The sequence below is a fragment of the Trachymyrmex cornetzi genome, unplaced genomic scaffold, assembly GCF_001594075.2.
Source record: "Trachymyrmex cornetzi isolate Tcor2-1 unplaced genomic scaffold, Tcor1.1 scaffold122, whole genome shotgun sequence".
Classification (NCBI taxonomy): Eukaryota; Metazoa; Arthropoda; class Insecta; order Hymenoptera; family Formicidae; genus Trachymyrmex; species Trachymyrmex cornetzi.
The window spans coordinates 3,082,933-3,102,682 of NW_017295784.1; the positions used below are offsets into that span (position 1 = coordinate 3,082,933).

Genomic DNA, 19,750 nt, shown 5'->3' on the forward strand with positions numbered 1-19,750 from the left:
GCGCGATCCGTGTGTCAAAATGGTCGATAGGGATGAGAGAGAGGGACCGTGGCAGACGATCATTACTATCTCTTTCATTCAATGGTGTAATGGGAGAGAGAATGAGAGGGGGATTGGCCGTCTCCCACGGACCTCTCTCTCATTATTGTCGACCACATTTGAAACACTACTTAGATACGGATCGCACAGTCCATTCTCTATGCCTTTGCGATATACACTGCCAATACTCATTGGTGGATACATAAATTTGTCAAGAGAGGCTATTGGTGCGCCGCAAACAAAATTGTTTTTTATATTAAATATGAAAAGATAGAATAATAAATTATTATTTAAATTATTAAATTAAAAAGGTGTATTATTTAAACGTATAAATTCATAATTTTATTTAAAATTATATTAAAACAAAAAAATAATGTAATGAAATTTACGTTTTTTATATTTAAGAGTTTCTTAAATTAAAACACATTTTTAAAATATCAAAACTGTAATTAAGCATTTCAGAAATGTTATAAATTATGCTAGACGAGGTTCAGATATTTATATTAAATACCTTATTCTTTAATAATATTTAATATAAAAGATATATATATTAAGTGTAATAAAATATAATGCAATTTTCTCTAAATTTTTTAAATATATATATATATATATATCTATATCTGTATATGATTATAAAATTTAATAAATTAATACCTGAAAGAGTTAATTTAATTATTTATGAGACATTGCTTTTATCTTACCTACATGATGACGTTCATGTAAACAGGACTTTAATTTTGGAAACATGATATCACAAAGCATTTGTCCAACTTTTTGAATTTTCCGCCTATCGCCTCGTGTCATGGAATCCTAGCCGTTCCTTTGCTACTTGAGATTTGCTCTTTCCGGTTTGTATTTTCGCAAAGGTGCGTGGTGTTGGCAATTCTTTGACAATTTCAGTTGTTTTTAGTGAACAATATATGAAAATGTATAATAAGAAACATCAATTTAATGGCTTTTACTATTTTTACCAATTATTAGGATCAGAACATTAATTTGTATTTTACACGTGTGATTTGTGTACATGTGCACTATTTCGTGTATTGATTATTTTATCTAATTAAACTTTCCTTTTAGATGCCGTCTGTAACGCTAAAGGACGTGGACCAGCAAAAATTTGTGAAGGCTTTCGCAGCCTTTCTCAAAAAGTAAGTAAAAATACCACTGAGTGAAAATCCTAACCTATAACTATAACCTATCTTACCTTAAATATGTGTAATGTTTCGAACACATATTGAACTGTTCTCATTTATTTTTTATCATTTAATACTACTATTAATTCTTTTGTGCATTATTTTAATTCACTTTTATAAAAATTTTTTTTTCATATTGTATTTTGCAAAAATAATTGTATACTCTGGCTGTTTTTCTTTTAGGAAATACAGTCGATACAAGTATCGTTCTACCTTTGTTATTTATTAAATGCTAAGAAAGACAAAATTATGTATGTGTCGACTGTATTTTTTAAAAGGAAATCAGCCTCCATGCACTTGCTATGATATATTTTGTAATTCGACTTTGTAAAAATTTAGAACTGGCAAGATGCGAGTACCAGAATGGGTAGATATTGTAAAGACGGCGAAATTCAAGGAACTGGCTCCTTATGATCCTGATTGGTACTACATCAGATGTGCAGCCCTGGTGCGTCACATCTATATTCGTAGCCCAATCGGAGTCGGTGCCGTTACCAAGATCTTTGGTGGACGCAAACGCAACGGCACCCATCCCAGCCACTTCTGCCGATCGGCAGGTGGTGTCGCACGCAAGGCACTTCAAAGCTTGGAGCAGTTGAAGTTGATTGAGAAGGCACCCCTTGGTGGACGCAAATTGACTAGCCAAGGACGCAGGGACTTGGATCGAATCGCTGCACAAGTTAAAGCTAAGAGCAAAAAGCAACTTAAGCTTCAGGAAGTTGTAATGTAATATTCTTTTATGTTTCTGTAATAAAACACATTTAAGTACTTGAATTTTGCTTTTTTGATTGTATAAACAATTTTACCGTTGGTAAATTTGCTGAATAATATCCAAGAATCTCTTTAATAATGGAAACTTAACTTTACCAAGTTAAATTTCTATTATTAGAATCTTGCTTTAATCAGATCTATAACAGTATTTGTTTTTGGTATAGTTGGAGATACATATTCAGAGTATTAGATACATATTCATGAACATTGGAGTTGTTACACTGTATGCAAAATATATTTCTATGGCAAACGTACGAGACAATTTTAGTAAATAAATGCTTGAAAAATTCTATTATCAATTGACATTGTTTAAAATATAATACCCTTTTATCCATATTGCATTTATGCAAGACATGTATTTCTTTTTTAAATTTTATTGAAATATGCAGGAAAAGGTGATTTATAATTTAGTAAGAAAGAAGAGATAGTATTTAATATAGATATAAATGTATCTGAACCTTGTTATATAAAATTTATAAAACTTCTGTCATATGACACAAATATGAAATTTAATTGTAATTAAAATGTAATTTGTGTGAAAATGTCAATGTCAAAATTAGACAAATTTCTTTTAATTTAAATAAGTAAGAAAAAAGTGCTAATAGTAAGGAAAAAGAAGTCGAAATGCAGATATACAATAATATTTTTGTATGTAAATTCTAAGTAGATACATATTTCATGAACTGTATACCGCTACTCAAATTGCATGTATAAATTGAAGCTGAAATAATATCACAATTAATTGATCGTCGATTTGATAATGATACTACTAGCATCTTAAAATACTATAAAGAACTTAGCAAAAAATAGCTAAATACTTTTTCCTCTACAATTTTTGTTAATCAAATGTATACATTTCGATTATCTAGAAAAAAGAATTGTAAATCGAAAAAAGATTAAATCTAAAAAAAATATTAGATTTCGATTATTTTACGACTAGAATATAAATCCGCCAATTATATATTGTCTTAAAATCATTTATAATTTCATAAATATTCGCCAGTCCTAAAATTAAAAATCATAAAGCATTCGTTCACCTTTTCAATTTCCCGCCATTTCTCGCGTGCTGCCATCTGACGTTGCCGCATCGTAATCATCGCCGTCCGCTAGAGCGGATGACCGCTCTGAATACGCTTCGTTCCGTGGCTCGCGTTCGGTCGCGCGCGCGTCGGCAGCGCCGCCTCAGTGAAACTTCGGCCGCAGTCGCGAGTGTTTCGGCGGTACTCGGCACCGACCGAGGTGGTTAGGGTGCTCGATTAGGTGCGAGATTCAAGTGCAAAAGGAGCATCCCCGTGAACGGTAACTCTGCGTACGCGCGCGCGCGCCGGTCTGCTTTTATATGTGTGCATTCGTGCGCGTCGGTCCGTCCTACGTCCCGCGCATCCCGCGTGACCCGCGTCCGTGTGCATGCGCGCATGCATGTATGCGTGGTGACCCGCGCTCCTCGCTGATGAAAAGAGCGACGAGTTGCTGCTGTGTTGTTGCTGCTATGCGTCTCCGCGACGGCTGGTGGCTCGCCGCGACTATGTCGCGAAAATAATCACGCCACCGGTCCCGCGAGTGTCTCTCACTCTCTTTCGTTCTCCCTCTCTGCGCGGACACGGAGAGAGGTGGTGGCCGTCGGACACGCTGCTCGAATCTGTTTCTCTGTCACGCTCCCTCGTCATTCATTCCTCTCTATCTTTTTCTCTCTCTTTCTCTCTCTCTCTCTCTCTCTCTCTCTCTCTCTCTTGCGCCCTCTTTACGCATACGCACACCCGTGTTCTCTCTCTCTCTCTCTCGCTCCCTGTCACTCTTCGTGCCGGGACGACGTTTATACCGTTCGTCACAGAGAGGCGGAAAGGAAAACGTGATCGGGGTGTCCCCCGCGGAATTCATGGTGAGAGACAAGTGAAGTGAACGGTGTCCGCGGTGTGTAAAAGTGCGTGCGGACGCCGGCAACGACGACCGCGACGGCGACGACGAGGAAGACGAGCAAGGGGGAGTCGCGGTGGCGAGAAGCGATCCGCCGAAGGGACAGCCTCGCTTGCAGCTGGGCGCTGGGGGAGGGGTGGGGTGGACGGCGGGAGACGGAACAACTGACGGAAAACGAGAACGGGCGGAAAGATGCCGGGCCTGATCGCCGTGAGCGAGTTCGTCGAGGAGACGAGGGAGGACTACAACTCGCCCACCACGTCCACTTTCGTCTCACGAATGCCACAGTGCAGGCAGACCATCACGTCCCTCGAGGAGGTGAGTTACGACGATTCGTGTAACACCCGTCATGACGCTCCTTCTCGTAAACATGATTCATTGAAATTGACCGAAGCCTCGATCTTTTACCGGTTCTCCTATTCTCCACGCTTGACTTCTCACTTTCGAGAAGTCAAATGTATTACGATCGGCAGCAATTCGTAGTTTACAAAAATCCCCGAGGTCCGAGTGATTTATCTTTACACTTTCGTCCATTTTTGTTTCAATTTTTCATACATTTTTACTCCAATTTTTTATTTATTCATGTTTTGATCTTTTACAGCATTTTGGCTATAATTTTTTTTATATCGTTGCTCCAATATTTTGATACACTGTTACTCCAATTTTTCATTTATTATTGCTCTAATTTTTATCGTCTACTTTTACTTTAATTTGTACCTTTGCTCCAATTTTTTTATTTATTCTCGCTCTGATTTTTTGTGCATTTTTGTTTTAATTCTTCGTTGCTCCAATCTTTGATCCAATTTTGTAATATATATGCCATTACTCCAATTTTTCATTTATTCTCGCACTGATTTTTTCGTGCATTTCTATTCCAATTTTTCTCGAGTATTTTTACTGAAATTTGTATTTGTTCTTAATTTTTAACTATACTTTTCTAATTATGTATTTTTGCTCTATTCTTAATGCATTATTATTACACCAATTTTTCATTTATTCTTGCACTGATTTTTTCTCGTATTTCTGTTCCAATTTTCCAAATATTTTTCTGCAATTCATATTTGTGCTCCATTTTTCACCGCGCTTTTCTAAACGCGTTCTGCTCTCGAAGTATCTGCGGTTATTATTTCTCTCTATTCGCCACCCCATTGTATCGTATCGTCCTTGCCGTTCACTTTTTCCTTGTCAGCGTTAACCATACCGGGTTGCGCGTATTTTTTATGCGTGGGCGTGTATATCGCGTATCGGTTGCGTGATACGCACCGGGAACTATCGACAGTCCCCTGACTCCATAAAGCGCATGATGTATCATTTTATTTTTGTTTAACATACGGTGAACAACAAGAATAAAATGATACATCATGCACTTTACAGAACGCAGTCAATGCTCGACATTCTCGACCGCGATCCCGCAAACGCCAACGATTCGTTCTACAAGTAGACATCAGAACGATCGTAACACTTTTCGGACGGTAGTTTCTACGGTTTTTGCACGAAAAGAACGGTTTCATCAAAAGATCGAAAATTTTACTACACTGGAAAAGTTGCATTAATTAAAATTTTTGTTATAAATGGACAAATGAATGTTCTCATTAAATCTATTATAATTCTACATGGAAAAAGAACGACGTGGAAGGATCTAAAAATTTAGATAGATCTGAAAATAATTTTCTTGAACCATAAAAATACTTACGTAGGAATCTCACAAGCATAATGAGCAATAAAAAGTTTTAACATTTCAGCAACCAGCGTTCTACATAATTATTTTAATGATTCAACAAAATTATTTTTATATTTATATCTAACTTTAAATTTTTTAATCTTCAGCAAAATAGTTTTTCCATGTAGTTATGATAACCAGAATTCTGATTAATCAGAATTTTCTAGTTCGTTCATTTTCAATTAGAAATTTTTTCTCAGTGTGGATATAAATCTGAAAATAACTACTTTGTTGGACCATCAGAATAATGTTAATAAATTATGTTGAAAACTAAAAAATGATGAACAAATGCTGCAAAAAGGTTTGATATTCTAGCAATCAATTTGAGTTTCTAGCAAAATTATTTTGATGGTCCAATAAAATTATTTTTAGTATTTCCTGTAAATATATCTAGCAAAATTTTAGATCTTTCAGCAAAATCGCTCTTCCGTGTCTAATAAGTACGCAAGTCAAAGATAATAATATTCATGAGTCTTTGAACGGTGCGATGAATGCACTTAGCACAATTAGTATACGTTTTATGCCTTGCGAATTTTTATTATCACTTTACAGGAGCTTACCAAAGAAAGATATTCCGTTTGTGGTGTCGATTGTATAATTAATATAAGAATTGTTCTCTCTCGGTTTCTTCGTTCATATTTAATTGAATCACGCCCCACTCGATACGTGTAGGTTATTAGCCGTACTCTTTTAAAGGTACATGTACTCTTTTTAATGTTGTAAAATTTCTTTATTAAAATATTCATAAAATTATATCAACCTCTTTAGACCTGTGTACATTACAATGTACATACATCGAATTTGAAGACATTATTCGTTGAAATTACTTGGTTCCATTGAACATTATCTGAGACCAGAAGTATTATACATAATACGTGTTGGAAAAGTAATAAAAAGTTGGAAAAAAATTAATTCTTTAATAGAAATTACTTATTAAAGTATCTTCGAATTAAATTTAAAAAAAATGTTTTATAAATGGTTGCATTAAAATCAGGTCTAAAGGGGTTAATAAGTATTGTTAATGAACAATATATTTTAGAAATTCTATTTTATTATTTACCTACATTTATAATACATAAATAAATTATATTCTCTTCTTCTTGGATCATCTTTTTTTAAAAATTGTACATACGTTCTTTTCTTGTGATTCAGATATGGGAACTCTAGATGTGTGTCAACGCGTGATAATTTTAAAACTCTCGAAAAAGGAGGGACTTGCTTATCATCACCGATTGATCATTAACACTTCAAATGCGGAGATGATGTTAATGCCGAGGCATTTAAAGCCGCGCGACGTAGCCGGCGATGACGCTATTATTATCGTCGCACGTGCTTTGAAATCCGATTTCCTCGCCAGGAAACTGGCCGCATTATCGGTTTATATATTCCTCATCGTTCAATGGCTCGTTTCTTGTAGCATTGGTAGCGAGACTCGCATTCGTTCTGATGTAGTTTCAGAAATATTAAGAAAGATAAAGAAGCGTGACTTGAAAGAGCGCTAACAGGACTACCCATCGTCAGATATGTAAATATTCGTGATACCGGATGTATCGCATTTTTCTGTAGAATCATCAACATCTGCGATCATCGTTTCGCCGGCATGATCATCGCTTTGCGTCGGCGCTCCTAATTTGCAGGCGCGTGAATGACTATGATACGTATCTCTGTCAAGTGGAATCCGAGCAACAATAGTACTCGCGTGAAATGTGTATCCCTGTGTAGTGTACAAAGCACGGCTTATACGCGGAACGTATAGAACAGGAATAACGCAAATATCAGTTCCAACAAAGCCTTGTCTTATTTTTTTCTCGCAGAACGGGACAATGGAAGATTTTTAATTGGATTTTTAATTGAATTCTTAAAAATTTGCAGAATGAATTTTGAAGACAAAAGATAGAAAATAAGATGAATTCCCAGATAAGGACTTTATTTAAAATTAATTGCTGTTATTTAAAAACTCGTGTGTTAATTATTGAAGTTAATTATTGTAGTTAGTAATATTCTCATCTGAATATGGATGCTTATGTATTTTAAATGACTATATAATTGCAAATTGTTTGACATTACGTAATATGGAAACGTGATATTAAAATATTTTTCTAATAAAAATACCTGGAAGGATCTATTGATAAGTTCGGCAATAGGATTTAAGGAAACTGAAATATATCACTGATTCTATGATTATTCTTATTATGAACATATCGTTTCAATTTTCTCATTCATGGATAATATCCTCGGTAATATCATTTTACGTACATTAATATCATTCTATATGCTAATAATCGCGCAATAATAGAATAAGATCAGCTAAATTGTCAGCATTATCATATTTTACTACTCAAAGAAAGAAATAAAAAACTAATAGAAATCTAGCTGACACAAAAATTGATTTTCATTACTATAGTATCAATTTTATGTTTTGTAAATAATTGAACTGACAAACTGGTATTTTTAATCAAGCACACATGCTTTATAAGACGCTATGCATATTTTAAATTATATTAAAAATTCAGATTGATAAAGTTTTTTTATGAGAATCTCTTGAGAAAGAAAGAAAAATGATTATAAGAATTTTTACATAATTAACATATATATAAAAAAGCATTTCGCAGGCTTTATACATACAATAACTCGTTAAAAACCAACAATGAAAAATTGCGCGTCCACTGTCATGTGCTGCTACCCATCATTCTATAAATTCCGCAATGTTTTCAGAGATATATGTATATTCAAGAGCATAAATTTTCTCGAAAAAAAATTTCAGCAAACGTAATTCTTTATCAGCCATCAAAAGTGATGAATAAGCGTACGCTAATCAGAAATGTTGATTGAATCAATAGAATCAAGGACGATTTGCGCAGCTCTTGTAGAGTTGTAGGTAGTAATTTAATGAAGGTTAAATTTCGGTAACAATTTCGTGACCGTTCTTATGTGATTGAGCAGAGAATTAATGTATATATTACATATATATATATATATATATATATATATATATATATATACATTACATCAGTTTATTTGATATCACTTTCAAAATTGCGAGGACTAGTTCACGTATTACCTGGAAACTCTCCATTTACTTGATATAAATGTTTTTGCGCAGTCGTGCAGAAACGTGCTTGTAGAACATAAAATTCAAACTGGGCTTTTCGAGAAGAGAAAGAAATAGTACAAGAGAGAGATGAAGAAAGATAGAAAAATAAATTGCCGATATATACGAGGATAATAAGAAATAATGAATGTTGGAAGAGAAAGCGAAGAGTTTAAAAGCTTTAAGAGTGCCAAGGGTCTAAAGTAATCTAATCCGATGTAATGCAACTCTTCGTTATTTTATAGAACACCATTTTAACACTAGCTGATCTCTTTTGACATATCCTTATTTTAAATTTAATATCCAACAGAGAGAAGTAAAGGTATAGTCCCGTGAATCACATATAATATTGTTATATGATCCTGACATGAAAAATTTCTCACCGACCTGCGACGAGGTTCACCTCGGTTCGCCTTGAAGAAATATGTCCAATATCCACATCGGCGTGTCGGAATTTCCGGGTCACTCGTTCTCTCCTCCCTCAGGAGTGAACGGTAAGATGGAGTAGAAGGAACGGAGGAGATGCATGTCGCGATGTTCCCGTCTCCTTTAACGATCGGGAGAATTTTCGCGAGGTGAAAATTCCGCTAGAAGCATACTCGTATATGCTGGCTTCTTCGTCTTTCTGTCATTCCTCTTCTCATCGAGAATTTCTTCTTCGCAGTGACGATTATAACGCGGTACAACATTTTGCCGTTACGAACATGTCGACAGACGGTGACGAGTATAATCATCGTAGAAGTTTACTTTGCGACGCGGCGACGACATCTGTACATTTTTAAGGAGTTTAATGTGTGCCAATTCATATACCGGATCTTCTTTTGCTATATCTCGTACATCTTGTATACTCATGTAAATTTTACTAAACACTATAGATTTACAATTATCAAGGTGTTTTTTAATTCTTGACTCTCGATATCCAATCTTCGAGTTCCAATAATCAATGCATAATACTCTTATTCTCTCAATTTTTTATGCTTTTTTACCCCAAATACTACCATTACATCTAGTAGATTTAACAATAAAGCGAAAACAACAATTTTACTGTGAAGTATCTAAAAGTGTAGCTAGCTAATAATAGCTATCTAAAAGTATAGCTAGATACAGATCTGAAAATAATTTTATTAGACTATCAAAGTAATTATGTAGAACATTTAAGCGTTAATGATAATGCTGCAAAAGGTTTTAATATTCAGAAATCAATTTGAGTGGCATATATAATTATTTTGATGATTTAAACAAAATTACTTTCAGATCTGTATCTAGCTAAATTTTTAGTCTTTAGCAAAACCGGGTTTTTCATGTGTAAATAACACGCAATCTTCTACAGTTCCAAATTAATCTAACGAACAAAATTATTATATAATCTAATTTTTTTAATGTGATTTATATGAACATCTTACTCGACACACCTTGGGATAAATTAAGTTTCCAAAATCTTGTTAAAATAATCCGTGTACTTTATTTTAATACTCTGTCACTCTCTTCTCTCTCTTTCTCTTACTTTTTCTTTCTCTTTCTTAATCTCTTTTTCCCTCCCTTTTACTGACGATAAAAATAGATCGCGATGGGTACCAAAATAGTAGCGACGCTCGAATTTCGTATAGACTGGTGTCGTAAGTCCTAAGTGCTAAAGTGGGAAAGTGGGTGACTTGAAGACAGTCAGGGTCAAGAGTACGGGAATGACGTGTTGTTCGAGCTGGCTCTCTAAATTATGTTGTAATTTATGAAAGTAAAAGCCCGATACAGAGAACTTTTCGTCGCTTTCACTTGCTGAGCACAAAAAATATACACCGCTATTTATTATCTCGTTAACGTATTATCATGTAAATTACTTGTTCTCATGTAACATGAATTATCTCATGAATTATTATTTTTCATATAGAAAAAATAACTGAATAATATATCTATATAATATATCGAAAGAAGCTATTTGTTATAACTTCAAAAAATAATGTAATGGCCCCTTTAATCTTGACTGTACACAGAACTTTTTTATCGATTAAAGAAACATCACGACGAATCAAAGATTGAATTATAATATAAATAGGATTTATAATAAAAAAATGTACCTGATTTTCAACTTTGCTATGAATAGACATATCGCGTATTGAATGTAAAACATTTTAAATCAATAATTTATTGATGTATGAAAACAATGGTATTCGCTGAAGTATAAAAGCAAAAAATTTAACTAGATCTGAAAATAAATTTATTGAGCCATTAAAACAATTACGTAGGTCACTCAAGCATGATAATGCTGTAAAAAGTTTTGACATTCTAGCAAGCAGATTGAACGTCCTACACAATTATTTTGATGGTCCAACAAAATAATTAGGCACTTTATCAAAACGAGCAGTTTTTTCCGTGTATGTAAAATTAGCATTCTTCCGACACAAAATCTTGCTAGGAGAGTGCGGAGTTTAATTGTGTGCAGTTTCGCAATTTTTTCTCAATGATTGACGAAAGCAGCAATGCTGCCCGCATTGCAAATGAGCGCGTTCTATTAACGCGGCATGATGTAAGAGTCGTCCGGGCGCTTGGAGGCGTCGTCGAGGACTTGATAGGATCTATTACCTCTTATGCATTTGATTATCGAGTGAACGTTAACCGCATGTAAGGACGACATTTTGTGTTTGTAGTAGCCACCAGACCTTCGGGCTCGTAGTTCGGCGAACGATTTAGCTGATGGCGATATACGCGAGTAATCAATTTCGGTCAAACGTGAGTACGCGCGGATTAAACAGCGGAACAAGATCGAGTTCTGAACAGTAATTGAAAGCATATCTATTATTGTCCCAACTATATTAAATGTGCATAATCGAGAACGTAATGGTAATAGTAACCAAGATATTAATTATTGTGTTGCTTATTGTTTAATCAAAATAGTTGAAGATAAACTTTTCCAAAGACTCACTGATTATTGTGAATAACAATAAAATCCTAATTATAATAATTACTATTATATTCATTTTGCGCAAATATGTGTATGTATATTTTATGGGATTCTTTGCTGATCTTTTTTTTTATGAGTTAAAGAGCAGCAAGTCAATAAAACAAAATGATCAAGGGCATAACCTCTATTAGGAGAGCATAACTAAATAAGCGAATTAAATAAAATTAATAGCATTGAATTGAAATAAACCGGACTTTATTGAAAGGGTAGATAGGGGCACACTGAAGTTAACGAAAAAATTACGATGCTTATAATTGTGTTTAAATAGGATCATTGAGATCCGACAGCGGAACAATGTTTGCAAAATATTTTCTGCATATGTATGATTCTATGATTATTGAATGAAAAATGTGAAGCTCGAACGTAAATACACACAATTTTAAAAGAAAACGCGGAAAATTGAATGTTTTAATGGAGAATATGGGAGATTTGTATGTCTTTGTTTATAAATATAAAATATTTATTAAAAATGTAAAGTATTTGTTTAAAAATATAGGATTTGCACTAATCTCATTTTGAATATGAAATTTGATAATTTAATAGTTTGAGGAATAGATTAGCGTGCGATAGCATGTGTAAATGCGATTATTTTAAAAGTAATAATGCAGAGAAAGAACGGTTATTTTCGAGGGTTTTCTCGACATGGCGATATTAATTCAGGTCGACCGTCATCGGCGCGATTACGTAGCTTGTTTCCTGCCAAAGATCTCTGGGCGACCCAGTTCGTTGTGTCTGACTTCCGAACGGGGCATTTCTCGGGGAATTTTAAGGGCCGTGTAATTATACGGTGTCCTGGTACGTCTACCCAGTCATTGCGGTTCGGAGAAAGGTCGGATTTATAATTTAAAGCCTCACACAAAATGGATCTTCCATGTATAGGAAAAGTTTGGCATGAATTAAACATTAATTTAACATAATTATAAAATAGTTATACGTAATTTTGTAATATTTTTAAATAGACGCAGTGCTAATTGAATTTCCAATTTAATTTTATGCTTTAAATGAAAAATGTTTTCTTAAAAGTTCTAATGGCATCAAGATTAGACGTTTGGATCAGCCGTTTCTTCTCTGTCTTACGACACGAATTGCGGTCAGAAATTAATCGCGTGCCGTATTATGATGCTGGTGATGAAAAATCTTCCTTTCTCTCCGCGACTTTCACTCGTTGCATCTCGTTATAACGCCGAGCGTTTCCTGTGCGTGAATTCCGGAGCAAGATGCGTGCGTTTAGAAATCTCTTTCGAGTATCACGATATTATCTGATAGTAACTAAAAAATTGAACATTATTGTGGGAAACATTCACCCGGAAGAACAATTACGATGTGAGTAATGATAAATAAAACAACGTGAAACGCATTGTCAATTAATGAAAACGGGATTGTTTAACTTTCTCTTGAAAATACGAAAAGAATACATTGTGAAAAAAATACTTGCTAAAACTGAAAATAATAAATTGTAGACGCGCCAATCTTTTTCTATATTAATAAAAATCTACTCTGAACTTAAATTTTTCTTTTTTTAATCTATGTCAATTCTGTATGTTTGACAATTCAACAAATTATACGTATACGCAAAGATTTATGTTCAAAGAGTTTTTTAGTTTTGTTTTGGCAATCAGTATATCATTCTGTTATGCAATCGTGAAAAAAAATTATGAAAAACGAATATTATTTTAAATATTTGCGACTCAGTATATCGCGATGACAAAGAGACTTTGAGATCAAATTCAATGGTTGCGTCCACGTCCGCATAATATCGCTGGAATAACCCAATAAGCATGAATGCTATATAGGGTGTTCTCCAAGTCATTGGCGGTAAAGCGTTCTTAGCAATCGAAACGAGTACCTCGATAATAGCCGGCAACAGGCTGCTTTCTCGATCGAGGATACCATAGTTAAAGTAGACGTCTCTTGTGCTAGAAATAATCGAATGCATTTAGGACCGTAGTTAGAGATTGATGTTGGCTACCTAAAAATTTTATCATTGTATGAATGAAGAATACGTCATAAAATTACGTATGCATTATATTGCATATAATAGCGATACGTATATTATTTTATTATACGTTATATTAGGTGTTAAACTTAATCCCTGCCGTTTTTCGTCTCCAAAATTGATTTGTTTCGAAGGGAAATACCTTAATCAAAGTATTATTAATAAAGTATTATTAATTAGTAATAAAGTAGAAAACGGAGGAAATTACTTTGATTAAGGTATTCATTCATCTTCCCTTCGAAACAAATCAATTTTGGAGACGAAAAACGGCAGGAATTGAGTTTAACACCTAATACATAGAAAAATATTATTCTACAGCTAAGAAAAGAGATTCAATACAATACAATTTCCTTTTTCTTCTCTCAACTAATGGTTTTTTTAAACAAAGAATATTTTCTTGATAATAATCTTAAAATATACTTATTACTAATTTTAGAAAACCTTATTATTATTTATTCAAAACAGGAACTTATATTTTCTTTTGAAGAATATTATAAAGGGTGCATTTGTTTTTGACGCTCACGAGCTTTATTTTATTTTTATCGTTTATTACACGCGAAAGGAAGACAGAATGAAGTTTACAATGAGCGTCAAAAACAAACGCACTCAAAATTTGAAGAAGCGTTTTTATATAATAAGCAAATCAAAATTTTAATTTAATAATCTTGATTGAGGTATTAAATTTACTAAGAGATTCAGAATAAATTTAATGCCTGTAATAAAATTAATGATAGATTTGCGGATAATTAAACTTTCGAAATGCTTGAAACAAATAATATTTAAATACAATATGTATTTTTCTTGATTGATATTTAACATATACGCATATATAGTTGCGATACATTTCAAATTTGTTTTCCGTGTACATATCAACGATAAAAAAATTCAGCTTGCGAATGCAGAGTGCATTTCTGTACTGTCTCCTACAGTAAGTCCATTATTATTTTCTCGGAATACAACGAACGCTCGTACGACCTTCCTTTCTTGATAACGGGAGATACGCAGAGTGCATCCCATCAAGACGCAACAATGCAATTTCATGCAAATCGCGATGCGCCTGCGGCGAAAGCGACCGACTTCTTAATTACTGATGTCTGGCTACTTGTCTTATAATCGCTCTTACGCCATCGCGTAATACCGGCCGCGGCGTTCTTCTTTTTTTTTTCTTTTTACGAGCATTTACGAAATATACCTGGGCGTTGTTGCAGCGAGATTGCGACGTGCAGCGTCGTTTAGACAGCGATTTCGCGATTTCGCACGGCACATAAACGCTTGCGAATCGCGACGCGTAAATGTCGACGATACGAACGGCCTGTCAAGGCCGGCATGGCCGGGAATTCCTTTCATTCTCTCCGCAAGAGCTTTCGCACCTGCGTCTGTTTGCGCGGAAATGTATCGGGATGTTCGGTACTATTTACCAATCGATAATATTTAATATGATTATTATTATAGTAGAAATATTCAAAATCGTGAAATTAACTGACACACTTGTTGATCAATTTAGAGTTGATTTTTCCGCAGGTGAGACTTATCGAAGAAAATTATTATTTTCACTTGAATATTTGATATATCTGACAGAAGAAATTAAAATTTCTTTAAAAATGTTTGATTTTATTTTATTTAAACTCAATAAGGGCAGTCTGCATGGAAGAATGATTTTACTGAATCTAAAAATTTAGATAGATACAAAATTGAAAATAATTTTATTAGACCATCAAAATAATTATGTAAAAAACTCAAGTATGATGATACAACACTACAAAAAATTTTTGACATTCTAGCATCTATAAGTTTAAGCGTTCTGTATAATTATTTTGATAATATAAAAAAAAACAAAATGATTTCAGATCTGTGTATCTAATTAAAGTTTTAAATATTTTTAGGTTCAGCAAAATCATTCGTTCCGTATGATTTTACCGTTTATTTTCTCTCTTATATTTTATTTATTTTTATTTTCCGCTATTTATATACTTCTATTTGAACTTCGAAAATGATCCGATTGCGGTTGAAACGTTAGTTTTTAGTCTTTAATAGATACAATTTGTTTTCTCTTTCTAATTTTATGTCTATTTTAAAGCTTTTATCTCACATGTTACTTTTTATTTAATTGGCTCGTAGCTATTCTTTAATTTATTCTACTTCTTACATTTTAATTATTAAATCATTATATTTTCAAGTATTAATAAAAGTGAAGATGTAGATCTCACTCGATATGGAGTAAAATTGAAGTTTAAATTAATCAAAGAGATTTTATAAAACAACACAGAAACAGAGATGAGATTTTATATGAATTAATGATTTGATATATCGAATAATTTTGTGTTATGAGTATTCAATTATGTGTCTATTGATAGAGATGTTTACAATCTATTCATATATATATATATATAAATATATATATATACACATATATGTCTGGTATCTATTTATAATCTCCTTCAAGCTAGCAGAACTAAATAAGTAGAATCGAAAAAGACCTGTTGAACTATTTAGTACTCATTTTGTGCTGATTTATGCTACAAAACATAATTTTGTACATGCTATTTAGAAGAAACTCGTTTTGCTGAATAATGAAGGTAGTAAGACTATAAGAAAAGGTAAGAAAAATAAGGGGATAATTAGTACTGATTTTGTACTAATTTGTATCATACAAAATAAATTAATGTTTTAAACTTAATTAATATAATCATGCTTCTCCATTCATAATACGTTAATTTTAATCCACACTTCTCTCTTTCAACTATATAGCATTTCTTTTCTTTTAGCACACATTAATGATACTATCCTTGTTCAGTGTGCAATAATTGCTTTTTTTCTCTTTTACCTGAGCTTCATATTAAATTAATAAAACTAAGAATTTATCTTTTAAATGGTACTTTGTACAAAGTTGTTTTGTAGCACAAATTAGCACAAAATGAATACTAAATTAAAATACTTTAGTAGGTCTTTATATTCTGCTCATTTGTTTCTGCTAGCTTGATAGAGGTCTATTCATACACGGCAATCTATGAAGGTGATTGAACTTGTCTCGCGTCGATTTCTGGAATGATAATTCAATCCGCTACGCTTTCTTGAGGTTATGTTTAGCCATTTACGTTGGAATGCAATGAGCACTCTCGCTCGCTAACTTCCAGGTTGCAACTTGCAATTCAACACAGACACAATGTTGCAGCGAATAAATCGTGGTTTTAAGGTCGATATAAAAAAGGATTTACGAAGCGCTTCTGTTACACACGTAATCGTTAATTCTAGTCACACTGAAAGTGCTGAAAGTAGTCAGGAAAAATACGGATTAATTAAACAAGGTACATTTGTGTTTCGAAATTAATTGAACAAAACAGACTTGAATGATCTTATTACAAAAAAATTATTACAAAAAAAATTATTAAAATAGCTTTAGTTAATAACAGCTAAGACATGATATTAATATATAATTCGTAATCATTGTTGCAACATTCATAATAATTGCAACCTGAAGAAGGAACATTTAATAGTAAATAAAATTAAGTAAAAAAAATATAGTTAAATATTTACAATTTATAATATATTATTTATACTTTTTAATAAGAACAAATGATGATAAATAACGGCAAAATTTTTTGCATTTCTGCTGGAAGAATATTTTTCAGTATGGGTATACTTTTCATAATGACCGTTTTGAAAAATCGTGATATCCGCTTCACGTAATAATCTGAGAGAGATAGCGATTCTCTGTGTCAACGAGTACAGTTACAGGATAACCGGCTTGCGGTTATCGGAACGGAAGGCGATACACATATGGCCCTGCATTCAAAACAGTTCGTCAGCTGTAAACGCCCCCTTATTCCTTATATGGTAACGTGGGCAACGAGTTGGGAATGCCGAAATTCAAGGACGAAGCGCGAAGAGCATTAGATGGTATATCCCGTGACATTTTTGGAAGGTACATTTATACGCGTAGTTTGTTTTATCATTTAACACGCTTGTCAAAATTAAAAAAAAATACTACGATAACGAAATCTTATCGTAATGAAATTAAATTCTTGAATTATTGTATACCCGCTAAAATTCGATACTTTGTATGTATGAGATTTTGGTATTCGATGTAATAAAATTTTATTTTGAAATATGGTCAGGAGAATTTACATTACGACAGTACATTACGGAGAGATTTTTCTGTCCTTTGTGATAAATGCCCTATCATTAAGATACAAGCAATCTATTCCAGATTCCAGGCGACCTACTTTTACACTTATTTTTAGCGACAAGCTTTTATGACATCATACACTGAAAAAATTTTGTTCATTTTTGGTTCAATGAATGATCGTTAATCAATGTCCGACTTAATGTCCGACTTAATGTAATTAATCATTGATACAATAACTAGATTAATTTATACATATAACTACATATTCTTTTTTTGCAATGAATTCTAGTAATAGTTTTATAATCTAAATCATTATGAGAATTCATTGGACCAATTTTCATTATTTTTTCATAATTCAATGAATATTTTATTGTGTTTACGTACAGTTTTGGTTCAATGTACGTCGAGGTGTCTATTTATACTTTAGTAGATATTTTCTTTCAATCGCTCTAAATATTGCGTAATATATATACTACATTAATTATGTACATTACGTAATGTTAAATATTTTACTTTTTCTCGTAAACGGCAAAATAATAATGTAAATTAAAGTTTTGAAAGTTTCGCACATAAGATTCCTCTCTTTGCCACGTGAAAATTATACACGTGGCAGAAGTATCCGTGCAGAAACTCGAAAGATGTTGTTCGACGGCGAGAAAAGAAACTTACGAGAAACGTGGACCGTGGCAAAGAAGAATGAACGCGGTGGTGCATCTTCTTGGTGCAGCTGTAATCTAATTCTGGCCTCATTGTGCGCGTCGTTCCCTGACAATAGAACGCCAAGTATACTCGCAAAATGATGAAATCAAATCTTGGAGGATAGAGGGGGGAGGGGGGAGTTAAAGTCCTCGAGTGTCTTCCTGCTGTATAGTTTTCCGGGTTTGCAGCGTCATACACAAAAAAGAAGAACAAAATAGTTGATTTATTTGTCCATTTTCAACCAGACTTTTCCAATTATAAATAGACAAATCAAAATTTTCTGATTGAATCTAATCTAATATAAAGTTGAGATAATCAGAAATTCTAATTGATATAATCAGAATCTTCTGATTCATTTTAAACTAGAAATTTTTCTCAGTGTATTATACCGAGAGAAAAATGTTTGGTATTTGTGACCATATATAATATATAATTGCAAAATAAAATAATTAATGATTGGAAGCTCCATTTTTATAGTTATTACTGTTATAACATTAGTAATAACCATATGTGTATCGGTAATCGCAATTATTTTTTTCTCTCAGTGTTTCGTTTATTCTTTTTTCATCATCGAAGAAAATCCGATTGATAAAGATTGAAAAAAATGAATGAATAAATAATTAAAGTCAACGTTATCTAAAAATTAATAATATTTGTATAAAAAGATTTTACTTGATTAATTCTTGTCGTTTCGTATCTATACTTCAATCGTACCGAAATTGGTCGCAGCCTCGACATCGAACAAGAGTAATCGCGTGAGAGAAACTGGGGATAACGCCCTGGCCACCGTGAATGCGTTATTATATAGATTTATAGAAAATCGATGTCATCTCGCGTTCGTGTCGCACCATCACTGGAACAGCGGGTGTTCCGGATAGACTCAGACAGCAGCAGTAGCCTGCTAAAGCAGGCAGTTTGCTAGGCCAAACGCCATTTTTCTTCAGCACTTCCGGAAGTCATATTTAATCTTTGCGAGACACGCAGTTTCGACATCTGTCGTTTTACAAAAAAAAATTTGGTCGCCTCGTTGGGTTCCAGTTAAAGTATTGTGCTTTGTGAAAGAAAATTGAGACAAAAACTGTACCATTCTAAAATGTTGAGTTCTGTATAAAAAAATTTGGTTCGTTATTTTTGGTAGAAATGTTACTGACTTATATACATTTTTATACAAAATATTTAATTGTCTGATATTATTTAATTAAGATATATTATACTTTTTATATTATTAAGTAAATAATTATAATA

General features: G+C 33.2%; 2 protein-coding genes across 4 annotated transcripts in view; both read left to right on the plus strand.

Moving 5' to 3' along the window:
- Positions 1-886: 886 nt before the first annotated feature.
- LOC108769490 (40S ribosomal protein S19a) lies at positions 887-2,002 on the plus strand. 2 transcript variants are annotated; one of them, XM_018520517.1, is made up of 3 exons: positions 887-905; positions 1,117-1,187; positions 1,572-2,002. In XM_018520517.1, exons 2-3 carry the CDS (start codon positions 1,117-1,119, stop codon positions 1,960-1,962), a joined length of 462 nt encoding a protein of 153 aa, XP_018376019.1. In that variant the 5' UTR covers positions 887-905; the 3' UTR covers positions 1,963-2,002. The 2 variants fall into 2 exon arrangements, with proteins under 2 accessions (XP_018376019.1, XP_018376014.1); XM_018520512.1 differs by having other exon boundaries at positions 905-967.
- Positions 2,003-3,441: 1,439 nt separating this feature from the next.
- Asap (ArfGAP domain of ASAP) overlaps positions 3,442-19,750 on the plus strand; it is a 57,662-nt gene continuing 41,353 nt past the window's right edge. For both annotated transcript variants that reach the window (XM_018520498.1, XM_018520505.1), the window contains exon 1: positions 3,442-4,235. In XM_018520498.1, the coding sequence (XP_018376000.1) occupies positions 4,110-4,235 (126 nt within the window). In that variant the 5' untranslated portion in view covers positions 3,442-4,109. The remainder of the gene's footprint in view (positions 4,236-19,750) is intronic.